The sequence below is a fragment of the Agelaius phoeniceus genome, chromosome 9 (assembly GCF_051311805.1).
Source record: "Agelaius phoeniceus isolate bAgePho1 chromosome 9, bAgePho1.hap1, whole genome shotgun sequence".
NCBI lineage: Eukaryota > Metazoa > Chordata > Aves > Passeriformes > Icteridae > Agelaius > Agelaius phoeniceus.
The window spans coordinates 10,922,676-10,939,451 of record NC_135273.1 but is presented as its reverse complement, the minus strand read 5'-3'; the positions used below and the strand labels follow the sequence as shown (position 1 = coordinate 10,939,451).

The 16,776-nt window shown below is 42.3% G+C and overlaps 1 protein-coding gene across 3 annotated transcripts in view; it reads right to left on the bottom strand.

The window, feature by feature from the left end:
* Window positions 1-8,366: 8,366 nt before the first annotated feature.
* Window positions 8,367-16,776, bottom strand: part of SORCS1 (sortilin related VPS10 domain containing receptor 1) — a 259,953-nt gene continuing 251,543 nt past the window's right edge. Inside the window, exons 25-28 of one of the 3 annotated variants that reach the window (XM_054637006.2) lie at window positions 13,681-13,786; window positions 13,347-13,507; window positions 11,804-11,922; window positions 8,367-10,493 (exon numbers count right to left, since the gene is read on the bottom strand). In XM_054637006.2, coding sequence (XP_054492981.2) covers window positions 10,437-10,493; window positions 11,804-11,922; window positions 13,347-13,507; window positions 13,681-13,786 — 443 coding nt within the window. In that variant the 3' untranslated portion in view covers window positions 8,367-10,436. The remainder of the gene's footprint in view (window positions 10,494-11,803; window positions 11,923-13,346; window positions 13,508-13,680; window positions 13,787-16,776) is intronic. The other 2 variants (XM_054637007.2, XM_077182900.1) reach the window with 2 other exon arrangements.

The following is a 16,776-nucleotide window of genomic DNA, read 5'->3' as shown; positions in this document are numbered from 1 at the left end:
GCCGCACAGGCAGGATTTTCACCTGTTCCTCGCTCTCTGCCACTGCACTTGGTGTCTCCCTGGCTCATGAACTCTTTGCTGGAGCTGTGCCTGGCCAGGCCCTGTGGCTGCACCACAGCCACTCACTCCAGGCAGCAGCACAGACCAAGCAGCAATTTGTACCGAGAGCACAAACAGAAGGTCTGGGAGCACCCTCATTAAAGCACTCCTGCGCTATGCCAAAGGTTGCTTTAACACCCAGGCTAGAATTAGCAGCTCCTCTCACTGAGCTGGAGAGAAGGCTCATCCACAACCTGTCTGTCGGAGCAGAAGCAATTAGGAAATCCCATCACTCTGATAAGCAGTTGCTTGTCATGTCCCACTAAAAACACCTCGTGGAACTGAGAACTTACAAAAAAAAGTTTCTTAATCTGAAAGACCAGAAATTGCTTAATCTTTTCCCAGCTGGCAAGAGACATCTGGTCACAGCTGAAAATCTCTCTCCCATGGGATGGACACAACCCTGAAATTCTGGGACAAGTGACTTTCTTATCTTTCTTTTTTCTTCTTTTTTTTTTTTTTTGTCATGACTAAGTTATGTAATTATATCCAAACTCAGCTAACACCCCCAGCACTAAGTTTGAAAGGACTTACAGAAAGTAACAAAGTCGCCCCATATAGCAGGTTTTGCTTCACTGGTTTTTATTCATGAGTTCCTTACATGACAATTTAGTGAAGCTGATTTTCTTACTCACTGACGTGATTAAAGCAATATCACCCCAGAGAGTTCCTGTTTGCCTGAACATATCACTGCAGCCCTCTCAGCTTCCTCCAAAGCAAGGGCAGAGCCCCACTGTGCTGGAAATTTGGCAGGGTGAGGTCTGTTCTCATTTCATAATGGAGCCATTTTGTCTGCTCTCCCTTTGTCTTGCTAAAATTTCTTCCTGATGACTTGATTAAAGGATTAAAAAAAAAAAAAAATAGCAGCATGGTAATTCTGATCTGGAAGAGCACAATAAATACCAGGAAAAAGTGCAGTGAAGCAGTGCTTCACCCTCAGAGTCACTCAGAGATGGATAAATAGGGAGCTTTGGGCTGGGAGCTGAACTGCCTGTTCTGATGAGCAGGTAATTGCCAGAGTGAGTATGACACGGAGGCACGAAAATGGGGTGAAAAGCCACTGTGCAAGCATGAGCTGGACCTTCAGTGCTCACCCCCTGTTACCTGAGCAGTGCTTTTCTCACACCACTTACTGACCAACCCCCAGAAGAAAGGATTTCTACAGCTAATTTGCGGAACCTATCAGTAAGTTGTCTGCCTGAGGATGCAGAATTTGTAGTGATTATTTTAGCCTTTTCCTTCCCAGTGCCCAGCTCACAAGAGATTACATGGTATTGCTCAAAAAGCAGGGAAATGGCCTTCATAAGCAACAATTTATTTTTCCTGGCTTATATCTTAGATTTTTTTTTTTTTTTTTACAAAAACAGGATCTTTAAACAGTGCCCAACCCTAGAAACAAATGGATTCAGACTGACAGATTCCTTCAGGAAGTGAATACTTAGCTTCCAGTTTGCTCTTCCACTGATTTTTTTTTTTTTCTACCCTATCATGAGATGAATTGGAGAAAAATGGTAGGACATTTCTGTTCAAACTCAGACACATCCTGGTGGTTTCCAAACCTCCTCCAGGGACTTATCTTTTGGGCACAGCTGCTTTATCAGGTTACTAAATGGGGCTACAGTCATGAGAAACCTCCAAAGCACCCTGTATGATACTTTTTATTTTCTGACATGATTTGCTTTCTTCTGAAAATGAATCTTTACCCCAAAAAAGCATAAGTGCTTTAATTTAGAATAGATGCCTTTTCAAAGGAAATATCCCAGCTCACGTGAACACCACCAAGCTCAAAGCAATAGCTGCTGTACTGGAATTTTTGTGTTTATGTTTTTTAGTGCTCAATCCAATCACTCCACTCTCTCTCTGCTGAAATTAGGAGCAGGCTGGGAAAGGGCACAGCTTGGACAGCTCCTGCCTCACGTTCTGACTGTCCAGGATAGGCTGATGTAGTGATGGGAACAGGGTTTAGTCCTTACAGCCAGTGGGCAAATGAAGGATTCTGGTTTTTGAGGTGGCCAACGACTGAATTATCTTAAAAAAAAATTCCTCCAATTGAGAAAAATGTTTTATTTATTTTTATTTATTTTTTTAATAGCTGGGAAGAAAACATTTCCCTAGATGATATCATAGTAATATTCAAATGTGATTCCCTGAGAAAGATCCTCACCAAGATAGTTAATTTTAAATTAGTTAAGTGGTTATTTGGCTGAAAGGGATTTTACAAACAAGATCTACTTATGAGTCTTCAGGCTAAGGAAATATTCCAGTGAAGTTAATTAAGAGTGGGATTCTTTACTATGTCTTCTGGTTAATATGATAATCAGGACCACATTTGCAGCCACTGAGAACTGTAATCAAACAACAACAACAAAAAGGTAATAATCATCAACATGCTTCACAGGCTTTTCTTCTTGAGGGAACCTTCTGGCTACAATTATAAATATTATTTATAGTGACGGTATTACTTGTCTCAAATTTACAAACTCTTAATATGCTGGTGTTTTAGGATTGAACAAGACTCAGAAGGGGGGGAAGTCTGGCAAACTATCAGTAGAATCTTCTGATAAAGGGAAATGTGCTTTTATTTTTCCTCTTTTTGTAAATGTCTTCTAAAAGGTTGTCATAGAAAAAAATTACAATTGGAACTGTTTGATTAAAAAGAACAACAGTTTTGTTTTCTTAATAAAATGGCATTATTTTTAGTAAAATAATGTAAGAGAATTTTGGGGGGTTTGTTTGGGGTTTGTGACATTTCTCCAATGTCTCTTCATAATTGGAAAAAAAAAAAAATCTGGTGTTCCAAACACAGCAGTGAGGAGTTTCCAACGTGTGAGGAGACAGTGTTGCATGACACTCCTCAGCATTGCTGTCCAGCAATTAACCAGCAAAGGGGTCCCTAAATGAGGGTCAAAGACTGGGGAGGAGCTTCTTGGCAGGAGCCTTTGGGAACAGTCCTGTGGAGGAGACTTTGTGGCACTGTGGAAATCATTGTCCCCATTTATTGGCTGATAGGAGGTGCTGGCAGCTGAGAGAGGTGCTGGAGTCCAGGCTGCACTTTCAGGGTTTGATTCGTGGCAATGGGAACATAAACCACTACCTTCACTTCATGCAAGGGGAAATGCCCAAGAAGTAAAGAATTTCATCTTTCAGATCTGATGCCAAATTCTGTATGAGAATAGGCCTTGATGACTCTGATGGACTCTCAAAGCTGGGCCTGTAACAAATCTTTTAAACTCCTGTTCTTCAAGGAAAATAAAGCCTTTTTAGCTTTTAGGAAATTATTACCAGAATTCACACATGGAGTGCTTTGTATGTGTATAAAAGTCTGTTTCAACTGTGCACTTTGCAGTATTCTTCAAAAAAAGCACTCAGATATTCAAAGATGCCAAAATCAAAGGCAGCCTAGTGTCCAGTTAATCCAACCAGCAGGTGTCTATAGATAGCTGGTGGAGATTCTCTGCAGACATGATGTTAATGCTTTCTCAGACATCATCTAGTAAGAAAACAAAAAAAGGATAAAAAGGGAAGCTTAAAAAATTATTATTATTCCATTTGGTTTATTATTATTAATAATAATAATATTAAGAATTATGTTATTATTTCCCCAGGTGTTCAAGTCCTAGCTTCCCCATAATTTTTGTATGTTTTTTCTTAATATGAGTGAAAAGACCAAGATCTGAAAATGGCATCCAACCTCAGAGTTAAAAATATTCATAATTTCTCCTTGCTATCTATTTTTTTTTTCCTGAGGAGTAAAGGTTGTCTTTTTCTGCAAGTTGTGGAAAATTGCATGTTAGTATGTTGATACACACAATGTAGAAATCAGAATATCAAAAGGGAGCCAATATATTCTATCTTTTGCATCTAGTTCAAACAAGTCAAAAAGTAATGTTGTCCACCTTCTTCACTATCATCATAATTAAAAAGGATAATTAGAAGACATATTATAGAGATGAAGGAAAAGTTCAAGTAAAACAAGGGATGGAAAGGTAAATTTCCTCTCCCTGAAACCAGAACTTTGAAATTAGGAAAAAAAAAAGGTGTAATAATTAATGGGAAAGGAATCATTGCTTTTAATTAATAAAAAAGTTTAGAGACAAAATAGATTCTTATGGATGGATCATCATTTCTTTTTTGATAAGAGCTGCTAAATGTAATCCTCCTATATCATAGCATACACTGAGTGCTTGGGGACTTCAAGCAGCAAAGTGTTGCTGAAAATAACACAGTGTTTATTTTCCCCTGAAGTTAAGTCCAATAACCCTGACAGTGCCTGAGAAGAAACTCTTCTTGCAACTGCATCAAAGGGCCAAGGAACCTTAAAAACTGCTGTAAATGAAGGAAGTGCTTGTGTTTTACAGATAAACACCACAGCCATGTGAGAGCTGGGGGCTCTTTGGGCACCCTCACGGAATGAGAGGAAGCAGCAGGCAGTGTGCTGAGCTTTCAGGTCAATGTGGTGTGAAAACACAGGGAAAAAATAACCCAGAAATGACAAATGAGTCCATGTGGATGGGCAGGTCAGCCCCTCTGATGGAGCAGAGCTGGCACACTGACCATGGAGCTTTTCTCTGCAGCCACATCCAGGCTCAGACACGCCTGCTGGCTCTGGCCCTGCTCCAGACCTAGAGAAATGTGATGACAAGCGAGAATCATAACCCAACTGCTGATTTTGGGAAGAAAAGCCTCTGGACTCACCCAGGGACTCTCTCTTGTCCATTAAAGAAATGATTTTTCAGAGGGTAAACATCCTAATTGCTTTCTGTGGCTTTGAAAATTTCCTTCCTGAGCTGTAGATTATTTTGGAATCAAACTGTCTTTCATCCAGGGACAGTCAGGAGTGCCAGGGCCTCTAGTCACTAATGGAACACCAATAATTGACCAGATGGTAGTCCTTCAAGTTCATCAATAGTGGAAAAAAAAATTTATCTGCACAAGCCAGTGCAGCTACAGGGGAGAACCTACTCCACGAACAGCCCACTGCAAGGTTTCATGTGAGAAATCAGTGTCTCAGAGGCCAGTCTGTCCAGTCCTGTGACTCTGCAGCAGGGGCTGAGGGAAGATTTTGGCTCTAGGTTTATTATGGCTTCTTCTGGACCTCTGGAGAAAGCACTTTCCAAAGACAGACATTAGGTACAGCTGTTCAGGGCATTGCAGCTTTGACCAAACAGCTTCACCTCACTCATAAGGCCACAGAAGGAATGGAAGAAACCTCAGGTTTTTGGTCTAGACATGTTATAGCTTCAGGGTAGCATGAAGGATGATTACAGTTTGAACTCACACTCTGTGTGGGACTAGGCAAGTGTGGAATGTGGGAAAAAGTTACTTGCTGTGAAATATCTGGAGTAAATATTCCACATGGCATACACCATCCAGTTCCCAACAGTGCTGAATCCCATCCACTCACCTCATGTGACATCAGGCAGGGATCACTCCAAGGGAGCAGTCTGCTTCACAGGTGAAGGAAGTTTCAGCTCCAGCCAAAATGTCAAGAGCAGGACTCTGCACTGAAACTGCCTCAGTCCCAGGGGGGACCCTCAGCCTGGAGTGCAGCCCACAATGGGGACCATGGGGATGTGCTGCAGACCATTCTGGGGTGGAGACAAAGGTTCAGCCCCTCACTGCAGGGAATCCAACAAGGATGCTCCTCTCATGCAGGCAGGGTTAACAGTGAAGGTTTTCTCCCCGCAAACACTCAGTGACATTACATTTAAATGTGCTGCATGCATTATTCATCTCGTAGCAGCAAGCAGTCAGAGCAGAGGCAGCTGTCAGTCCAATTCTTGTTTCAGAGCTCTGCCCTACAGCTGCCTCATGGGGGGCACAAAAAGGAATGACGAGGTCCATGGGACCAGTGGCCCACGCTCTTGGGCTGGGGAGCAATTATTTGCAGGGGTAGCTGCAGCCCCAGAAATGTCACCACACCAAGCTTTGGTAAGGAAAGGCTGGAGGAGGAATTTGTTTCATAAAGGGAAGGTTTTTTCTTGCATCTGTGCTGTATCAAAGGCAGGCAATCGTGCCTCTCTTCTCAAGGGTTTTGCTACAGTCCTTCTCTTGAACCTTTGTCTCTCAGGGCTTCTCCATCAAAAAAAGTCAAAACTTTGAGATTCTTGTTTATTTTCTCTAGTGTAGAGAAGGTCTGGTTGAGGTCCACTCACCAAAATGCCCCAAGATGACAATGTGAGACCCAACCTGCAATTGCTGCCAAGGTGCACGCAGCACCTAGCACAGGGTGGATGCAAACAAGAAGGAATACATCTTGAAATGCTCACACTGAGAAAAATACAACACAGATCTCATTTCCATCCCTCTTTCAGCACAGCAAGAGAAAGCCATATTCTCCAGTAGGAAAAAAGGGAAAGGAAAAAGCTAAAGTTGAAACTGCAGATGAAATATATCTCTTAGGCTAATGACTTGGTACATGATAGCACTTTGATCTTATCAATTAGAAAACAATCTGACTTCAGTCTTTTCTTCTGGGTATTATGGCCAAGATCATAGCAACACTCAAAATAAAAGGATCTGTTTTAGCTCAAGTATTATTTATTCCCATGCTTTATGATTCTGTTTCATGGAGAAATGCAGGGACGGCATCTCATTCACTGAAGGAAAATAAAGTTTTCTTTTTCAACACCATGAACATGGTAGCTCTGCAATCAGGGGTAATGTTTAAAACACTGAATGTACCTAGAGATATAATGTGACAAGGAAATTTGTCATGCATTCAATGAGAGGTGACAGCACACAGATAAAATACTAATCCCTTGTTATCAGCTCTGGGTACCACACTAAATGCAATTGTCAGAAAGTCTTAGCAGAAGTTGACAGGACCAAGACAGGGTTCATTCAGGGTCACTGGAAATTCCTGCTTCATTTACATAAGCACTTTAGCAAGTACTTCAAGAGTCCTGCTTTTCAGAAAGAGTTTAAGCAATCAAATAGTCACATATTAAGAGCAAGCAATTGTTTGAGGCCCAAATCCCCAAAAGTATTTGAACACCAATAACTACTGATTTTCAGGAAAAGCAATCCAGCAGCTTTGCTCAAATGTCCTTCTAGGTGGAGAAGTATAAATTTCTCTGAAGCCACAATGTCTGTCTCATCTGTATGTTAAGATGGCAGTAGAGAATCAACATCAAATCAGGAAAATACTTTATTTGACTTTTTAATCATATTTTAACTCTCTAGTCCTTCTGACAAAGAATGATGAACTTTTTTGTTCCCTCAAGTGAAGACAACATCCTCAGAGAAAATTCATATTGGATTTTGTAAGTATTTTGTATTCTTTGTTTACTCTCACAGTGTTCATCCATTAGCAGTGAATTACTGTGTTGTTACACAAACCAGAAAACAACTACAAATAACAATCAGTCTCTGCCTCAGGACACACAACAAGCTGAAGAGAATGATCTGAAAATGCTGTAGAGAGATGCTTGCCAAATCAGACTTACTGCTTATGGCCAGAACAGATGCCTGCTAATTCAGGTGGGTACTTAAACTATTAAAGCAGATTAAGGCTTCACACACCTCAGTGAGTCACCTGCACTGTGGCCATTCCAGCCTGAATGGAGAAGGCTGCAGTGTCCACTTGAACACTCTAGGCTAATAATTGTTAATTACACTGGGGTCTGCCCAGGACTGAAAACTACTCCCTCCTCCAATGAGAAAACCCAGGACTCCTGGACTGGTATTGTGCCATAACATAGCCTTGGTTGTTGAGGATACCCAAACCCCACTTATGTGCACACATAAATTCAGATCCTGAGGTACAAAAAAAGAGCACTGAACCTGTTATAAGAGGTGGCTGCATCCTGAGTTCTGTGTTCTTCCTTTTTTTCTCAGGAACAAGCATCCAGTACCATATGGCAAGCTGACAGAAACTTCCTAGGCTTCATTTTATTCACATGTAAATTAATCAGTAATGCTAATAATTCAGACTTTCCTTCATCAGTGCTGGCAGAAGCAGAGCCAAAAAAATATATTTTAAAGGAACATTTAACAGAGATTGTATGGGGAAGGATAAGCATGGACAGGAAATGAAGCTGGAGTTCCAGGGAACTGCTCAGAGCCATTGCTTGTTTGGAAAGCATAAAAATCAGGGACTGAGAAAGTTACCTTTATATTGGCATCTTGCTTCTAGGAACTGTATTTTGCCCCATTTGTGAGTATCTATATCTTCTTTAGGTTATCAACTACCTCCTGTTTTAATACTGTTATTGATACCTATCAGGGATAGAGGCTAGAATGAGCAAAAAAACCATAGGCCTTCATTTAGAGACATAATCTGTTTAATAAATATGACTGTAAAAGCAATAAACAATAGCAATTATACATTACGCTACATTGTATTTAACTAAAGGGAAAAAGAAGATGAAAAAGTACATCAAAAAAAGTAATTTTAAAATTAGAAATAGTTCCAACACTATAAGAAAACTTTTTGATTGGCTTACTATAAAAATAAGTTGGCTAATGTTGGACTTCAGTGGGGACTATTATACAGTTGCAGCCAAAACTTTCCCATCTTTCTTAAAGCTGTAGTTGCAAACATAATAGCAAAGCCATACAAACTGCTGTGTTTCTACCAGTCCTCAGAGAAACTGCAGAAGGAGGCAGAGGACTCTGTACTGTGATTATCCTTTAACTACTACGGGCCTAATGTCCTTGGTATAATTTTTTTTTTTTGCCAGCAAGTGGGTTGATTTAGGTCTGTGCCCAGTTTGTGACTGAGAAATTCAAAGCCACCACCACCAAATCCCTGCCCTGGGACTCTGGGCCACACTTACCATGCTGATTTCTCCTGGTCTTGACTCAGGCTGCCATGGGCAATGTCTACTGAACAAAACCCACCTATGTCAGCAATCAGGGTGCCTCCTACAAAATGCCTCACTGATTATGAGCTGGCCTCTACTTTTCTCCACCTAATAGAGTTAGTCAAGTGTACACTGGTTACAGTATTTCTGTCTTTACACTCCAAACCAAAATCCTGGTGCTAGGTTTAATTACCTGAGTTGGGTTGGAAATCAACAGTTGTAATGACCATGGGCTAGGCTTCACACAGCTAACCAGTGTCTTTGGAGGACTTGTTTGAGATGTGCTAATCCTACTTTCCTGCTGTTCCCTTGCACAGCCAGTGTGAACGTGTCCTACAGGCCTCATTTCCACTTGCAGGGTAAAATACAAGCTTAAGTTATTTATAAGAATTCAAATCTTGTGTAAGAGTGGTCCTGTGGTACTGAGGCTCAAAATGCACGGCAACAACCTCAAGCCAAATTCTCCCTTCTCTGCCCACAGTGGCAGGAGCTTACAGATCTGCAACCAATGGGGTGCCAAAGAAAGCCATTGGAAAACTGTGCACAGACCTTTCCCTGCTCCCTATTCTGTGGAAAAGGTGCATTTCAAAAGCCTGACAGGCCTTTGGGTGACTTTGAAAAGGCAGAGATCTCCTGGGGCTTCCCCAGACAAATTCAGCCATCAGCACTACACAGAGCTGAGGGTGTTGCTTTCTCTCAGCCAAAACTGAAGGTGTAAGGCTGGCACAAAGTTCAGTAAGTTCTTGCTGGCAATAACCTCCTGCCTGTAATGCATGCTTGATCTGTTCTGTTCGGGGTTAGGAGGGAACATTACCCTCCCATGGCACTGCCTTGGTGAGAGCAGCTAAGAAAGCTCTTCAGGAAGGAGCCTGGCCTCGCAGTTGGCATCACCCACACTCACACTCAGCCTCCTCGCAGGGTGGGGCACGGGCAGCAGCTGCAGCTAGAGGAACGAAGGGCAGAGTCCAAACAGAGAGATAAACCAGACTGACCAAGAATATTTTCAGTGCCTTAAAACTCCAGTGTGATATTTTTTGTGTGTGTGTGTGTGTGTGTCCTACAGAAGTCTGCTGGAGCGGTTACCCCTCCCGCAGCCCAAAGTGCTAAAAGAGCAGTTAAACCTAAAGCCAAGAACCCTAAACACTCCCTCCCACCTCCCACTGCCCCAGCCCTTCTCCCCCCACATCCCAGCCCACCCCTCTCCCTAAAGAAGAGACCCCCCTCCCCCATGCATATTCTTGGCCTATATCATTATGAATTTTCTACAAATTAGAGACAGATCAGAAAAAAGAGAGTGAAAGGGTGAGGGGAAGGGCCTCAGGGGTGAATAGTGGTACCAATTCCTCTCCCCCCACCCCCACTAAAATTGAACACCTGTACAATGCAGTTCCACTATGGTCTCAGTATAATGTCCACATGCACAGGCTTAAAGCTAAAAACCCTTTGTCATCTGAAGAATTAAAAAGTCCAAATGCAGTGAGATCTCCTCCTTTTTTTAGATACAGATGTTGGTGTCCTCAATTCAACCATTTACATAGGTAGGGATTTCTTTTGTGCTCTGGGGCTCAGCAGCTGTGGAAATACTTCCTGTGGCAAAAACAAAATAAAAGTCAGTAACATGCATATTTAGTCAAGGAAGATGCTTGCAGGTATCACCTTGATTGCCTTTGGGATTCAGCTGTTCCAGACTGACACATTCTTTCCAGAAATATTTTCTTGTCATTCAAACACTGAAGATGATGTCCTGTTCTTTTGCTAATGAAGATGATTCACCCATGGTAGAGGGAAAGGCAGGAGCAGAGGGGTGGAGGAAAGGAGGGGTTGAGGTCCTCAGAGGAAATGTGTAACTCATTTGCAATGATAAGGTGTTGGAGATTTCATAAATAACCTTAACCTTTGCATTTGCAAAAGAAGTGCCTAAACCACATTCATCCAGAAAATAGGAAAGTGAGGTTTTGTTGCCAGAGTTTGGAGAGAAAATTAAATGATGCAGGGACATTAATTCTGATTCCTCCAAGGCAGGATCCCTGAATGTTAGTCAAAGGTGATGAAAAAAAAAAAGGTTTCTGAACAAGCATACAAAAGAGAAACACCCAATTACAGTCTTGCTTTGTTTTCCCAAAAGAAAGAAAACTCATTAAAAAAGAAATTGCTGATTTCCAGAAACAGATGAGGTGGTTGTATAGGAGAGTACCTTTGCACTTTCTATTCTGTTCACATCTAGATCCAGACCTTCTCATTTTGTCAATGAGCTCTGATTCAGTTTTCTCATTCATCTCACTGACAGGATGGAAAAACACTCTTTGGAAATTTGTTGGACTGATTCCTTTTGATACATAATTGAGTCTGTGTATCTCACACATTTAACTTTAGCGCTCGATCGTGCAGTCACAGGTGCAAACCAAGGAGTTGTAAAGGGCCAATTTCTGGTGTAATGCAGTGTTCAGTAGCACAGCTACTGAAAAATATATAAAATTCTGGCTGTTATAGAAAGACAGAAATGCTATAGATGCACCAAATGAAAACCTACCCCCAAAATTTGCTTTTGATTTCTCTTATCCTGGAACCTTCTAGGGTTTAAGTTTCCATCACCAGCAAGAGCAGTTTTGAAGGTACCTTGCATAGAGCCAGCAGTGACTGACCCTTGCCACTGCAGTCTGAAACTGCAGTTTGCACCTGTGAAAACATGAACCACCACCACTGCATTCTTTTAGAAAGGGGAAGCTCAAAGCCCAAAGCTCAAACAATTCCAGAAAGAGAGTTCCTGACTTGAAACTGGGTGTTTCTCTCTTAGCATCTTACAGCAATTTTGCCTTGGAGGTTTTTTAGGGGGGAAAAAAAACAACAAGAACATGAAAACCAAACATAAAAAAAAATTGTTAAAGTTTAGGACCCACCGCTCTGGGTCTTGGCTTGAAATCTCTTGGTGATCCACAAGCTTTTTGGAAGTCCTCTGTCCAGACTACCTTGGTTGCATTTCCTTTCCTTGGGCTCTGGACTGTGGCCTGAGGTTGCTCTGTATGGGGAATACCACATTGGAAGGTTGGTCCCCTCACTCCATCCTGTGTCCTGCTATGCAGGAGTGTCCAGGTCTGCTGATGAATAGCTGCTTAAAAGCTTTTAATAGCTAAAATATCTCCCTAGTGAACAGGTTAGGAGAGATCAGCATTGACTGCAGTGGTGCTTCCAGTTTAGACATCAGTTTCATCAAGAGCCTTTCTCCTTTTTCCTCCCAGGTTATTTCACAGGCTGCAATTTTAGCACATCACACTCCCCCTTTTAATTGTCCTTTTCTTTGTTTCCTCTCTTGCAGCAGCCATGACTGCAAGCCTGCTTTAGCAAACACTCCAATAGATTTTAGGAACATCCTCATGTGAGACCTAAGGTTTGTTTAGGCTGATGAAACTGTGCAAATAAGGAATCTCAGTTGCAACTGTGCTTCACTCCTGCCTAAGTCACAGATCACAAAATAGTTGGGGTTGGAAGGGACCTCTGGAGAACATCTAGTCCAACCCCCCTGCTAAAACAATTTCACCTAGAGCAGGTTGCACAGGATTATGTCCAGGAGAGTTCTGAGTATCTCCAGAGAAGGACAGTCCACAACATCCCTGGGCAGCCTTTTCTCTTTAATTCCTCTAAAATAGGTGCATGTCCTTATTTGCAGGGGTACCTCCAGTCTGGACCTGCAGAACTGTCCCCTCATGAATGAAGCTGAGCATTGCCTAAGCAGTCCTGGCTTTAGCAGAACATGTCTCCAGACTGAAACCTCCCTGCTCTGTCCCAGTACTTCTACTGTAGCCAGGGTAACAGAAAACAGACTGATCCCAGAATGCTCTGCCCAAATCTATTCACTTTAGGTCCTAAAAAAGCCTGCTTTTGGAAATAATCAAACACATAGGCCTGTGAGAGAAGTCAGCCTGAGGATAAACCCAGCTGTCCAATACTGAGATCCCAGGTTTTACTCAGTTTATTTGGGAATCAGCCAGACTAACACTGCTGCTGGCAGCAGAGTCTGGCACAGCACAGAGTCAAAACATCAGCAGATATTTAGCTTTTAGATATTACTTACCTAATCACCTGCTCACCTCCATGTTCCAGGTGAGCTTCATCAGTTCTTCTGGCTATGGGGCTTAGCCCCACAACTATATCAGCCTCAGCAAAATAAATTACATTGCCAGCAGGATTTTTTTGAGAAGGGGAGGGGATCTACGTAGAGCAACTAGGAGAGAGAAAAAGCCTAAAGTTGTTCCCCTCCCTTTCATCACATGGCAGTGAGGGAGAGGGAAGAGTTAGAAGGTTTCCTGTAGCAAAACTAACGTTGCAGCAGAAGAGAATGGGAGGAGGATTGTGCAGGAATATGGGAAGAGGGGAGGCTGAGAAAAAGGTTAGCCAATTATAAGTCGGAGTCTGACCAGCTGCAGGATGCTGCAAGTTATTTACCTATGGGGTGGACTTCCAACTTCTCATCTACTAGTTGCTCAGGGCTCATCAGCTCACTTTGAGGGACATTAGGTATGCTTTCCCTCTGACTGACTGGACTGACCATCTCTTGATCTTTTTCATTCTGCATCTGTGCATATATATTAAGGCCAGGAATCTTCCTAAAACATTAACAGAAACCATCATTGTGTGGTACTCTGGCAGATGATGTAGTATCAGCTTTTACAAACCAAAAAACAACTCTCTCAGAAAAAGAAAACCCAGCAAACAAACCCCAAACACCTCAGCAAAAGGCAGCAAGGGAGAGAAGGAGGTGGCTCAGGGGAGGTCATACCTTTTGAACTTGTAGATGATGAACACAGCTAGTCCCACAAAAACAACAGAGAGGAGCATCAGCATGGCTGACCCACTGTGACTGGGAGTGAGGTCCACCAGGGGAGCTGCAAGAGAGGAGAGGGTTAGAGCCACCTCCAGCCTCAAGTGAAAGCTGCTCCCTCCAGAAATACAGTTCATTCTCCCCTCTTACTGCATTTTTAGCAGGTCTGCATATCTCCTGGGCTTCTCTCCCTTTTTAATGCACCTGGGAAGAAACCCAAGTTCAGATCACCTGTAGTGCTCAACATACCCCTTTATGTGAAGTTCCACAGCTTTCCCTTTAGAGGACTTTCTTTCAGATTCAAGGAAAAACCGTGAACACATCAAAACCAATCTTAATTAAAGAGCCTCTCTGTATTTCTCCTCAGAGTTTTGGTCACCATCTTGCCATAACCCCTCCCAAAACAGGGCCACCCAACCCATCCAGAAGCATGGATTTCCCAAAAATACAAAGTGAATGGCATTAAACAGAGTTTCCATCACTCTCACACACATACACAGGAAGGCAGTGAGCCTCCAAGCAGTTTCACATCTAGGAGCAGAGGAGTCAGTTGTTCCTGCAGACTCTGTACTGCAGACAGACACAGAGCTCCAGCTGTGCCCCAACAAGGAGCAAACACATCCTCACACACAGAACATGGCCCAGGTAGTGCCCTCCTCTGTAAAGCAGTCAAACTCAACTTGAACTGCTGCCAAACACATCCTCCCCCTCTTGCACCTCTTCACATGCACTGAACAGACCCCTCCTAAACCAGAGCCAGAAGACACAAGGCAACAGGCTCACACAAGCAAAGGCACACACAACACATGCACATGTATTTTCAGCTTCACATCCAGACTGATAAACCCAAAACTTACAAAGAGAAGTGAAAAATCTTCCCCTTCCCACATCTAGCAGGATCCAGAATGAAAGGATCCATTATTATGAATTCCTCACACATCTCTGCTCTGTCCCCTCTCCACCTGTGTTTTGTGGGTCTCTGCAGCTCTGTGGGATGACAAAGTGGCTCTCCAGCCTATTCAGATTCAGCATCACTCAATGTTCCTCTCTAATGCTGCACTGAGAGCCTAGTAATAAACAGCAATTTAACTGCTTTGTGAGGAATATTGGCATGTTTTCCTCTGCCTTAGAGTTGAAGTTGCTGTCTGTTGGGTTGGGGACATTGGTTTGTTTTCTTATCTCATGAGAAGAAGGAATGAACATGATGAATGAATCACAATCTGTTGTCTATAATTGCCATAAATTAATCCTTCCTCCAGTGTGGTCTGAACAAAGAAGAAAGAAGTCTGGAATGTGCTGAGGCCAACGCTTGTCATTCTCTGTGCTCCAGGGAATGCACACACTCACACTCACACACACACAGACAGAGTAATTTCTACAGGCTCTGCTTGAATGTCCACTCCAAGCTACTTTAGATACCTGCACTTTTGCTCCCTGCAGGTCTCCTCTGCTGCAGAAAATATTGCTGTGCATGGGCAGGCACACACAGAGGGGAACATAAATGTGCATCTAGGCATGCATCATAAATGTAGCTGTACACAGGTATCTGTGTGTACACTTCCAAAAACACATTGAGCTTTGTGGTTCAGCCAACTACAGCCCATAGCTACCAGAGTCCAGAACAAAATCAGTGAAAAGGCTGGGAAAGAAGGGATAAGATAGCCCAGAGCAGCACCTTTGGGCACGTGCATCCCCTGGGAATGTGTTTTCCAAGGGTTGCTTCTGGCATTGTGCTGTGTTCCAAGTTTCCCTGGTTCATTTTATTTAATTTTTTATAAAAGCTTGGATTTCCAAAGGCCAGTTCTTATTTTCTAACAACCAAAACAATAGCTTTCAGCAGAGAAGTAAGTCTCTCGTGGCTCTTTGTCAAATTTTGAACTATTCACAACTTTTGGTGTCATGATATTGGGCCTTTTGCTTAGATGGAGAACATGACCTCTGCAGCTTGTTAAGGAGACATAATCCCTCAAAGACCTCACAGTGGATGTTCTCTGGGTTTTTAATACATAGTTTGGCCATCCAAGCTCATTTTGCATTCTCACTGAATCCTGTTTCTGCAAGAGAAAAAATCCTATAGGGTTCCTATAGGACATTGTGAGTCCAGTTACAGCAATCACTCACCAGTGGCTTTGAGAAAGTACAACAAAGCCTGCCTTACAGAAAAAAATAGTGTTTGCATCTGTTATGGACAAAAAGTACTCCTTCTTGGTGTCTGTGTGTAAATACAAACAAAAACATGCATTTTTGGTGAAAATTATGAACAATTGCACATAACTCTATTTTTGAGGCTGACATTATATGCTTTTGGTTCTAACTTGTCTAAAAATAAGCATCTGCCCATCTGCTCCACAGCTAGTGGAAAGCAGAAACATACAGCAATATTCTCAGGACAGATACTATAAAGCTCTGCTTAGGAAAAATGAAATATTGGAAACCCCAGGCCTTTGGGGGAATTTAAATGCAGTCACATTACACCCTTTTTTTAATAGTCTCTCTTTTCTTACTGCTTACAAGGCAGCACATGGACTGACATCTGGTTGGGAAAATCCATTCATACCACAAAAAGTTTTTGGAGAGCAGTTTGCTGGTACAAATGAACTGAGGGTTTAAGTTTGCAAGTTATCAAAAGAATCTGGTACCAACTGATCAGAATTATCAGCAGTGCCTGGGGAAACTGAACTCCTAAGAGTATGGATTGGGGTGTCCATCTCTTGTTCAGTAGGACCTGTGCTGTGAAATGAGTTTTTAGCATGCAGAATAGACAGTGACATATGCAATTAAATATCAGGACTTTGGAGATGACTTATTTTGAAATAGGATTAGTTAAGGTCCAAACGGCCTGATCTTATTTTTGTGCATATCTATATTGATTCTAGTCTTTCATACTGAACAACCCTTGAGCAGTGTTTAGTTGCTTTGAATGTTTGTTTTGCTGACTCTAGAATATCTGAACATATCCAAGGCTAGCAGGTAACTTTAGCACTGTGGGACCCAGGCTGAAAATGCCGTGGTGCTGCTTAGCTATTGAATATTTCAGAGATAACCAAGAAATGC